Genomic DNA, 12126 nt, shown 5'->3' with positions numbered 1-12126 from the left:
CACGTGTATTTGCACGTGCCTGTGTGCTGGGTGCTGGAGGTCTGGGTGTGTGTATAGGGATGCCCCAAAGAGACAGTGCACCTGTTCTCTCGAAGCTTAGAGTCTGTGGGCACAGATAGGAAGGAAGGAACAAACTGTGAGAAGTACCATGATGAAAACTAATACGGTTCTACGGGAGAGAACAAGGGAAGACCATTTAGTTTGGGGGTTCTGGGATGAAATTGTGGAGGAAGTGACACTGTGCCAAGACCTGAAGGATGAGTGTGGTATAATTTAAAAAAATATATATGTTTGGTCTTTGTCCGAGTTCTTAGTAGAGATTCTTAATATTCTTAAAATTTCTGAGTGATAGGAGTGTCCCCCTCCCCACTTTTTTACACAAATGTTCACAACAGCTTTATTTATAATAGCCAAAAAACTGGAAACAGCCCGAATGTCCATCTCCATCGAGAAGTGAAGAAATAAATTGCGGTTGATCTTTACATAGAATATCACTCATTATTAAAAAGGAATGAGCTATTTTAAAATTTGATTAAAAGATGTATATCTTCAATAGTATTTTGTACAAAGTAATTTTATATAAAGAAAGCCAGCTCTTGTAGGAAGCAGAATCATGAAGCTGCCAGGAGCTGAGGCCACAGTCCCATCCCCTTGGCGGTTCTATGATCATCTTTCCCATCTGACCTCCTATGCTTTAGCTTGCGTGTGGTTGGATGGAATATGGCCCCAGGCCCCAAATTCACACAATTTTCAGCTAACTCCAGGTTTCTCAGTAGCAGATGAACATAAGAATCACTAGAGACGAGGCACCTGGGTGGCTCACAGTTAAGTGTTTGCTTTTAGCCCAGGTCATGATCTCAGGGTCCTGGGATCGAGCCCCGTGTCAGGCTCCCTGCTCAGTGGGGAGTCTTTCTCCCTCTCACTCTCCCTCTGTGCTCTCTCTAATAAATAAATAAATCTTACCCAAAAAAAAGAATCACTAGAGAGCCTTTAAAATATCACAAGGATCAAGTTCCACAGGAGACCAATGAAATCGGCATCTCCGGGGCATGGGCCCCGGGCTGCTCCTGCTTCTTTTAAAGCCTCGCAGGGAGTTCTATGGTACAGCCAGGGCTGCAAGACATGAGGTAATTGTTTCAGGCTCTCAAACCCAATTTAAAACTTGTAGGAGAGGCTTCTAACTGGCCCTGTTCATCTTTGCATGTCAAGCTATAGGTTCATCTGTGTCTGAGCTGCTTAAGCTCCAGACTGCTGAATAATTGCATTAAAGGGTGATTAAGTGCTATAATAAGAACATGAGGAGGGCAGAGTTCCAAAAGGGTTGGGCTTTGGAGTGAATGTGTCAGGAGAAGATTTCATGGAGTAGGCAATTGGGTTGGGTTCTGAAGGAGTAAGACTATGACAGGTCAGTAGCATTGGGTAAATATCTTTTTTGAGGCAAATGCAGAGGAGAGCCAGGTTAAGTGCACCACCCCTCCAGGCCCTGCAGCTCACGTGGTCAACAAGGAAGGAAATGGCGGCTATCTTGGAGGGGCTCATAATCTGGTCGGAGTCACAGGGCAAAGATTCATGAAATACTGAATCTGCAAGAATATAGAATGATGCTTTGGCCCACTCTGGGAGAACCATGGAAGGTGGCTTATGTCAGTGACTCCTGGCTGCCTGGCACTAAGCAGAATACAAAACTGCTGGAGGGGTGGGAAGAGATCTTGGGATTTTTATTTTTTCTGTGGTAACACCAGAGAGGGCAGTTTCCTTTAGGAATCTATATTTCTGCGGAATGAAAAGGTTTTTTGTGAATGGGAAGTAATTTTGTCAAAGTTCCAGCATTCCACATTGTTGGCACTGCCTCACTTGGGACAGAGGTTCTATGCTACCCACTCAACTCCAATGAGCTATGCTGAGCATTCTCTGAAGAAGGGAAGACAAAGTGAGTTCCTGGCCTAGTGGATGGTGTGGCCTTAGAGTTGAAGTAATTGATATCCCGACCTAGGGGCACCTGGGTGGCTCAGTTGGTTAAGCGGCTGCCTTTGGCTCAGGTCATGATCCCAGGGTCCTGGGATCGAGCCGGCATCGAGCTCCCTGCTCAGCAGGGAGCCTGCTTCTCCCTCTCCCTCTGCCTGCCGCTCTCCCTGCTTGTGCACTCTGTCAAATAAATAAAATCTTTTAAAAAAAAATATCTTGACCTAATTCACTGACGAGTTTCTGAAGTATACAGTAAAGCCATACCCAAATAGATTCCAGATGGTCAAAGGAACACTTACACATGAAAAGACAGCAGGTAAAATACCCATGAAGAAAATAGGGAGGGACTGAGAGACCTGCTTTGTGGAAAATACCATAAATGGGGTTCGGAAAAAAAACAAGTGAACATACACAACTATTAATAGTTGCAAAAAAACAGTCCTAAATTTCAGCAAGAAAAAGGCAAATATCCCAACAGAAATATGACCAAAGGGTAGGGACTGTAAGGGATCAGTAAATATATTCAGTCATAATTAACGAAATCCAAATTTAAGACACCAGTGATACCTTCCAGACTGACGAAATTAAAAATAATGACAATTTCTCGGGTTGCTGAGAACTAATAAGAGAAATAGGCAGAAATAGTAAGAGAAATTATATTCCTGCTGTAGGAGTATAAATTCACACAATTGTTCTGAGGGGCCATGGCAGTGTTTTTGCATTTTGATACAGCAATTATATGATAAAAGAACTATCCCAGAGAGACCATCACAGAAAAATGTAAGGGCATATGTAACAAAAATTGAGGATAATCTAGAGTCAGTCAAAAGAGGAATGGTTAAATAAACTATGGTACTCGTACTATGAAAAAAGCTGTTTAAAAATGAAGTGAATCCCCACATGGGAAAAGTTAACCACAGAACAGAGTGAAAAAACAAGTTCTAGAACAACGTGTTAGGAGGGAACCCATTTTATAAACCAAAGAATCAGAAAAACCACAACTTGCATGCAGTGTATATACACAGAGAAAGAACTGTGGAAACACAAACACCATAATATTAATAGTGGTAATTTCTTTTTTTTTTTTTTTAAAGATTTTATTTATTTATGTGACAGAGAGACAGCCAGTGAGAGAGGGAACACAAGCAGGGGGAGTGGGAGAGGAAGAAGCAGGCTCCCAGCGGAGGAGCCCGATGTGGGACTCGATCCCGGACGCCGGGATCACGCCCTGAGCCGAAGGCAGACGCTTAACGACTGCGCTACCCAGGTGCCCCAATAGTGGTAATTTCTAAAGAGTAGGATTAGGGGATGTTTTAAGTTTTACTATGAACGTAAACTACTTCTGGTACTTTATAATAAGAGAATTATCTTTTTTTTTTTTTAAGATTTTATTTATTTATTTGACAGAGACAGAGATAGCCAGCGAGAGAGGGAACACAAGGAGGGGGAGTGGGAGAGAAAGAAGCAGGCTCATAGCGGAGGAGCCTGATGTGGGGCTCGATCCCATAACGCCGGGATCACGCCCTGAGCCGAAGGCAGACGCTTAACCACTGTGCCACCCAGGTGCCCCAATAGTGGTAATTTCTAAAGAGTAGGATTAGGGGATGTTTTAAGTTTTACTATGAACGTAAACTACTTTTGGTACTTTATAATAAGAGAATTATCTTTATGCTGATTTTCTACTTTAAAGTCTGAATGAGGACTTACTATTTTGTTTTCAAATACTTGGGATTAGTTTAGTTTAGCTTTGTTTTATCATATCTTTTTATGTTGTCCCTACAAAATTTCTCTTAACTTTATCTAGGTCATTGTTGTTCAACAGAAATTTAATGTGAGCCACATATGTAATTTTAAAAGTTCTAGTAGCCACATAAAGAAAAAAACCAGGTGAAATTAATTTTAATAAAATAAGTTTTATTTAACCCAAGATTGCCAAAACATCATTTGAACATGTGACCGATATAAAAATTGAGATATCTTGTGTTCTAATATTCTACTAAGACTTCAAAATCCAGTGTGTATTTCATACTAACAAGCACATCTAAATGCGAACACTAAATTTTTATCAGAAAATATTTGATCTGTATTTATATTTCATAAAATTCACATTTGAAAAAGCAGATTCACATATCCAGGTTGTTCCAAACACACAAGTTCTTTGGTAACTGAATCAAGTAGTTTTTAAATTTATATTTAAATATATTTAAATTAGTTAAAATTAGATAAAATGAAAAATTCAGTTTCTCGGTCACACTAGCTACATTTCAAGTGCTCATAAGCTACATGTGACTAGTGGCTATTAAGTCTATACTGATCTTTCAGCTTCTTGTTTATAACTGCCTACTTTTTATTTCTATTTAGTTTTTCATCACTTCAAACAAATCTGAGACTTTTAAACTTTATCTGCTTCCTTGGTTATGTACATATTCCACTGGTTAATCTGATTTTGTGCCTGTGCTACACTGATCACTCTAGTTTGACAAAGTGTTTACTATCTGGGAGGGCCAGTAGACTGTCTCCCCACCCTCTCCATTTTTTCTTGGTAATTCTTTCTTGATCTTGTTATGCTATAATTTTGAACAATTTTATTTACTGAAGTAACACAAACATGTAAATTTCATTTTTGTTAATGAAATACAGAAATGTAATTATAAATGTAATTTTTTCCCCCCAGAAACACTGAATGCTTTTATCAGATTTTCTCTCCCTCTAAGACTGGAGGGACACAACAGTTACTTCTTGGTGGAGATGTCATCATCATCCAGAAACTAAAGACTACAGTTTGCAGCAGGCAGAAATGGGCCCATCAGGACATGGCTAAATCTTGACGCGAGGCCATCTGCTCCCCAGCATCACTCAGGAAGGGATTTCTTTCATGGTCGAAAGGGGAGGGCACCTAATGGCTCACTAAGGGAAATACAATTAATTATATGGTTTTCATGCCAGCATCTGCCTTTACCAATAAGAGCTGCAAAAGATGTATGCCTCTGAACGACATAGAACTAATTTTTTAATATTGCCCTTGTGACTAGCAACTTTGCTGAATTCACCTATGAATTCCAATATTTTTTCTGCAGATTCTTTTGAATTCCTGTAAATACAATCATATTTTAAGTGTGATTTTTTCTTTTCCAATTCTTATGTATTTTATTTTTCTTGTCTTACTGTATTGGCTAGAACCTTTGTCACCATGTTGAATGAAGTGACTCACAGAATCTTCTTTTTTTTTTTTTAAAGTAGGCTCCATGCCCCGTGTGGGGTTTCAACTCATGACCTTGAGATCAAGAGTCACATGCTCCACTGACTGAGCCAGCGAGGCACCCCTGATAGAATCTTTGTCTTGTTCCCAAACTCAAAGGGAAAGTTTGTAACATTTTACCATTTGGAATAAGGTCTGCTGTTGGCTTTATATATGGGTCCTTTATCAGATTTAAAGAAGTTTCTTTCTATTCTGAGTTTCCTAGGATTTTTTTTTAATGAATGATATCAAATTTTATCAAACACTTTTCCTCACTGATTAAGATGATCATGTTATTCTCTTATTATGCAATTAACGTTAATTACACAGATTGATTTTCTGATGCAAAATCAACTTTGCAATTCCTGGAATGAACCCAACTGGGTCATGATATAGTTGCCTTTTTATACTACTGGTGGATTTTCGTTTCTTCATTCATGAGAGAGACTGGCTTGTAAATTCCATTCTCATAATATTCTTGTCAGGTTGTGCTAAATTCATAAAATGAATTGAGATGTATTCCTTCTTTTTCTGTTCTCTGAAGATTTGGTTACTAATGATATTATTTCTTTCTCTGAAAGGTTATAAGTTAGCAATGAAGCCACTTGGGCCTAGAATTATCTTTATGGGAAAATTTTAAGTTATGTATTGTTTTTAAAAAGAATATAGGGCTATTCAATATTCACATTCCTATTCTGTATCAGTTTCAGTAAGTAGTATATAGTCTTTGTTTTTCTAATTATCCATTCCATCTGTTCCATTTTCACATTTATTTGCAGAAAGTTGTTCATAAAATATTCTCATGGAGGAAAAAACTGTTTTTAAGATTTGGAGTAATGCCTCTTTTTACATTTCTGATATTATTTATACCTTCTCTCTTTTCTCCTTGGTCAGTCTTCCCAGGGTTTATCAATATTATTCTTACTTTTTTCAAAGATCCAACTTTGTGGTTCTTTTAATCCTCTCTACTGTATTTCCTCCCCTATATGATTAACTTTACTCTATATTGCTTCCTTTTCTTTAGATTTAATTGGTAGTTCCTTTTCTGACTTACTGAGAAAGTTGTTTTTTTTTTTTCCCTTTTCCAATTTTAGTTTTATCAAGCAGTGATCCTCGACCTTAGCTGCATGTTACAATCACCTAGGGAGCTTTCAAATGCTTAAGTCCCATCCCCAGAGATTCTGATGTGACTGATCTGGTATGTGGCATGGGCATCAAAAGCTCTCCAAGTGATTCTACTGTGCAGACACAGTTGAGAACCAGATTTAAAGCCATACCCTCTAAGTACAACTTCAACTGTATCCCATAAGTTTTTAATTTTTCTTGATCATTCAAACTGTTTTAAAATTTCTGCGGTGATTTTATGTAAATTTTTTAAATGAGCAAATCCAATATAATATGGTTTTAGAAGTCAGATAAATAGTTACTTTGGGGGAGGAAGGGGGTTGTGATTGATGAAACACAGGGGAGCTTCTAAAGTGCGTGTTCAATTTGTGGTAACTCATTGAGCTGGACACTTATTTTTAAGTGTTTCTGTAATAGTAAACTTTAATATAAATTTTTAAAGAGAGAAATAGATCTTATACAAGGAGTGGGAATTATAATGGCAAGAGCCTTCTCAATATTAACACTAGAAGCTAGAAGAAAGCATAATGCCTTCTCAGTTCTAACGAAAAGTGATTTCCAACCTAGAATTCTGTATGCAACTTTTTGATCAAATAGGAGGGTAAAAATTAAAACATTTTCAGACAGAGAAGGTTACAGAAAAGTTACCTCCCCTGTACCTTTTCTCAAAAACTTCCTGAAGAATGTGCCCCACTAAAAAGAGGAAATAAATAAGGAGATGAAGACATGAGATCCAGGAAACAGAGATTTCAATATAAGAGGAAGGCAAGAGAAATGCCCAAGATGACGATCGTGCAGCAGGCCTCCAAAACTAGTGCACTTGGGAGCAGAGGCTGGAGGGTTCTAAACACAGACATCTCCAAGAGAAACTAAAACCAGGAGAGTGCCTGCTGTGTTTGACCACAGACAGATTTTTCACTTCTGTCAGAGTACAGGGAAAATCAGGGGTAGCCTCTTAGAAAACCAAAAAACTAAAAAACCAAAATTAGGGTAAGAAAAGAGTGATTGCTCCATCCAAAAAAATGGGGAAGTACAATCATAGTTCAACTCAGCTGTGAATGGGGGTTTTACAGTTGTAACAACATAAACAGGGAGCACTGATTTAGGCAAGCACCGTAATGTAACTATACGACATGAGGAGGAAGGAAGGGGATTTTGTTTGCACTCGTGGTGTGTGGGGAGTTGTGGGTGAGGTTACACTTAAAGCCAAAGATAATAAATCCTCATCTACAGTGGGACATCCAAAGATAGACTGAACCGAAAAATCAAGAAACAGTTGTAAGCACAAAGAAGTGAAAAATAGCTAAACAATTTAAACTCGGCGGAAGTGAAGGGTGGGAAGGCGTGGGGCAGGATGCTGCTACTTGCACTTATGAGCACTGGCCCACGTGTCTTTTTTAATTATGTGTCTATAGTATTTTCATAAAAAATAAAATTAAACCTAAAAAAAAAGTATAAAAATAAAAGAATCCCAAGAGCCTAACAAGTCACTTTTAGCTTTAAAACTCTGGATAATCACCAGAATCATCCTTGAACAAGAGGAAGCGTATCTGTAGCACATATCAGTAATCATTATTAATTATTGTTTCAACCCCGAATTCTCCCCATATGAAGAGCCAAATCATCTACATTTTAGTATAGAGTAATTGAAAAGCTGCCCCCCCGGAAGCCAGAACGTACAAAGCAAATGTTTTGATTTATCAGGTTAGGCTGAATTTACACTATTGCAATTTTCATGTAACTTCTCAGAAAGGTCTGTAAAGTTAGTGTGTTGTGCCAATACAGGATTACTCAATTATCTTCTATGAGTTGATAATTAATGGGATTAAGTACCTGAATCAAAGGAGAAGATATGATTTATAGAAGTAAAATTACCTGAAGAAAGTCACGAAGAACTGTACCAGGTCCATAAAATTGCTGTGCTGGGAGAAGGCGATCTGTGAGGGAGAAACAGGTAGCGTGAGGAGGGAGGCCACACAGGCGCACCGGCAAACTTGGCCTTCTCAGTTCCAGAGACACACTTGAAATGTTCAAGGAGAGATTAATGAAATTGTTTTTCTTGAAGGAAAGTGGCTCATCCCTCTTGTTTCTTTTCTAGCTTAACTGCCAACCCAAAAGTAATATTCTGAGGCTTCAATGCAAACTCCTAGAGCGCCCACCCCTGAGCTCTTGACATCAGATCTAAGTTCTTTTAGTGTGACCTTGAAGACTTCTCAGATGCCAACATGAAAACCCCAATGCCAGGCAAGCCAGTTTGCTTGCTACCTTCTTGGGCCTTCCTCTGGACCAAATGCTCTCCCTGTTTGCTTCGACTTAGAGTTCCTGGATCTGCCTTGAGGTAGAGAGCCTCATCTGTGCCCTTCATCCCTTTGATACTTACGTGCTCAGTGAATACTCATTCAGGATAGTGTCCTTTTTTTTTTTTTTTAAACCGTATCTCAAATCTTACTACACTGAGTATCATCTGACAGTGAATATTAACACCAGTTGGAACCTAAACAATTTTATTATACAGTTAATAGTTTTTATACCAAGAATATAAAAAATCCCTTACGTAGTTCATCTAAGCCACCACTGACTGAAACAGGCATTATTTTGTATACTATCAGGAAAAAACACTGCTAATCATACTATGGCAAAAATGCTTTAAAAATCATTGACTGTAAGATGCATCATGATTTCAGAGATATCAGAACATGAAATAAAAGAGCATGTCAGGATCTATTACTAAGTATAATAACTGTGTCCTTATTATTATTAACTATAATACTCATAGTACTAGCCAGATGTTATGGCATATTCCCTGCTTTTTTAAAGGGAACACGGCCCTCCTTGGGGAGACAACGGTACTGTAAGTAACAATTATTGAATAAGGTGATGATTGCTCCAGTACAGACAATAAGTATGACATAAATCAGAGAAGTAAATGATTAGCAGCTTCTTTTTCTAATCTCACCCAACTCCCTATCTTTGTCATGCAGCAGCTCCCATCCTGCGGTAATGCAAGAGAAGGGCTAGACCCAGGCCCTGGCACTGGGACGATTCAACGCTTTGTCTTCTTTTTATGGCCAGACTCAAAGAGGCAGAAGAGGTTTCCAGTATTTGCCTTTTTTGATGGTCTTATTTTCTTTCTGACATTCCATAAATAAAGTTCCAATACTACCTACTCAGGCCATAGGACATGCTGGGGCATAGAATTTGCAGTTTTTGTGTCTCTCTAGTGACCATTTATAGTCAGAAATACAAAGATACATAGATTTTATGCCATACGCAAGGAGAAACCCACATTCTCTGCTTTTCCTTCATTTGTTACGGTAACTAGTCACAAATAAGAAGACTCCTTGAGAAGACGGCCACCGTCCTCGTGTAAAACTTTTTAATAAGACCGGAGAAGGACAATCATTTACACAAGGTTATTCAATCTTGAGGAATGAAGATTCCAGGTTACAACACATAAAGAACGAGAAGGGAGCAGATTCTAGTCGACTCAATCTTGTTTATAGATTTTAATCTCCGAAAGCATTAGTATGTCCTCAGTGTTTAGACTTAAACAGATCCTGAAATGTTTTTGCTGTCAGGTGCCAGAAAGTGCGGATGTTAATAGTACCCTCTGAGGACTACCAGGGGTCTGCGCGCCCTGTGCCATGTAACACTCCACAGTGCTGGGATCACCACCGTTAGCCTGACTTCTTGCTGATGCAGGGCCACACCACGTTTATGTCTAATTCAAAACCGCAACTAGCCAATACAAACTGGCTGCCAGGGCGGCTGCTACCCAAGACTCACATTACTCTAAAAGGGCATCTCTTTTGTTAAATGTTATTCATCCAAGTCTCCACGGTTACGAGGTTTTGCAGGGAAGCAAAAGTCCTAACAGAAAAACGTTTATGAATAGACTGACCACTTAGAAACATCTAGTCTTGTTCAACACCCCACCCACTATGTCAGTTGATTAATCTTTGACTGACAGGCTGGTAAGCTTATTGTCCGAACTGAGAACTTTTTTTTTTTTTAAAGATTTTATTTATTCATTTGACAGAGAGAGAGAGAAAGCGAGAGCAAGTGCGCACAAGCAAGGGGAGCAGCACGCAGAGGGATGGGGGAAGCAGGCTCCCCACTGAGCAGGGAGCCTGATGTGGGATGTGGGCTCCACCCCAGGACCCTGGGATCATGACCTGAGCTCAAGGCAGATGCTTATGACTGAGCCACCCAGGCGCCCCCAAGCTGAGAACTTCTGAAAGAGAAGGGGAACACTATTAAAAATTACACTGGGACAACAAGCATGAATTGGGCTGTCCCTACTCATCCTGTCACATATGCAAACCAACTGCAAAAACAATCTCGAGAATGATGAGATTTTACTGAAAGTGCTGTTGGAGAACTGATCCCATAAAACCACTGGTAAATGGAGACCTGGCAGGATTATCAACTGAAGAGGGATGAAGGTAAAGACATAAGTCCTTCAAGATACTCCAAAGAGGATTATGGGAGGACCTTGAAACTGATGAGGCCCTTGACTCCCAAATCACACTGTGCAATAAAATCTGAAGTAAAGGACTCCAGTCATGCTGTCTAGGCTCCGAGCACCATCTGCATGACTGAAGCCACACCTCTACTTATTATCTTGCTCAATTTTTCTTCATAGCACTTATATGTCCATTTATTTATGGTCTTTCTCTTTCATTAGAAAATAAGATCTGTGAGGACAGGGACCTTGCTGACTCCAGTGCCTACAGCAGTGACTGACTTGGAAGAGGTGTTGATTAAACAGGTGCTGAATAAAGGAATAGGGTAATCGGAAAACTAATGACCCTACCTCCACCTTCCTCTGAAACTTACTAAGACCCGATTGAGTTTTCTTTCTTCTAAGAATCGGCTCATGGTTGCAACTGTAACTTAAATTTTGTTAACTGTAAAATTAAAACAAACATTTTTCATGCTTTTGAATTTCATTTTTCAAGGCAATATTCAAGCAGCACTTTCTTTAATGATTTATTATAAAATAAACATTGAAACAGACATTGAAGTGTTTGCGGCTTTTCTGACACTGAAGATAATGGGGACTTCCTATAAGATATACTTATTGCAAAGAAGAAAATGTCATTACAATTTATAAATAAAACTCAGTGTCATTCTTCTCCCTTTCCACACAGTAGGTATTGCTCCCCACACTCCAGCAAACCTAGAATTTACGTCCCCTTACATTTCCACAACCTGCTTCTGCCTAACTTTCAGCAGTAAGTTTGATTAAAGTGTGCTTGCCTGGAAATAGGGAAAGGGTGGGGTATGATATGTTGCTTTTTTTCTAGTAAGGCTTTGACAGGCTACTTGACTTTATGCCACTGAATAACTTCGATTTTAAAAAAGCTAAATTTAAAAATATGGGTTGAATTCAGTTGATCTTGTATTTAACTTGACTAGTCCCCATTTCTTTCTTCACAGTGTCCTATAGTTACTCCTACAAAGTATGTGCAAAATTTCACTGCATGAGAAACAAACTCTGTAAGACACACATGGCCATGATCCATGGGTCATTTAGAGTATTAAGCCCACCAGGTCAACTATATTTTATTTTTATTTTTAATAATACTTCTATTACAAAAGAGTACAATGCACATATCATTACAGAATAATCTAAAAGCAGGGATGAAAAGGAGGAAGGAAAATAAAAATGAATCTTAGGAAGCTTCTGAGAAACACTTACTAATATTTTAATATTTCATTGAAATCCTTTTCAGATTTTAAAAAAATGTAATCATAAAGATTTATATCTTCTTTCATTTTTTTATTCGGAAAAA

The 12126-nt window shown here is 38.7% G+C and overlaps 1 protein-coding gene across 3 annotated transcripts in view; it reads right to left on the bottom strand.

The window, feature by feature from the left end:
• The window catches only part of ATRN (attractin), a 146710-nt gene that overhangs the window by 21451 nt on the left and 113133 nt on the right, over positions 1 to 12126 (bottom strand). For 2 of the 3 annotated variants that reach the window (XM_057312635.1, XM_026503085.4), the window contains exon 25: positions 8204 to 8265. In XM_057312635.1, coding sequence (XP_057168618.1) covers positions 8204 to 8265 — 62 coding nt within the window. Of the gene's footprint in view, positions 1 to 3858; positions 4873 to 8203; positions 8266 to 12126 lie in introns of those variants that run through there. The other variant, XM_026503086.4, reaches the window with a different exon arrangement.

This window comes from Ursus arctos, unplaced genomic scaffold (genome assembly GCF_023065955.2).
Source record: "Ursus arctos isolate Adak ecotype North America unplaced genomic scaffold, UrsArc2.0 scaffold_16, whole genome shotgun sequence".
Taxonomy (NCBI): Eukaryota; Metazoa; Chordata; class Mammalia; order Carnivora; family Ursidae; genus Ursus; species Ursus arctos.
The sequence above is the reverse complement of the archived record's forward strand: the minus strand, read 5'-3'. Positions and strand labels throughout refer to the sequence as shown.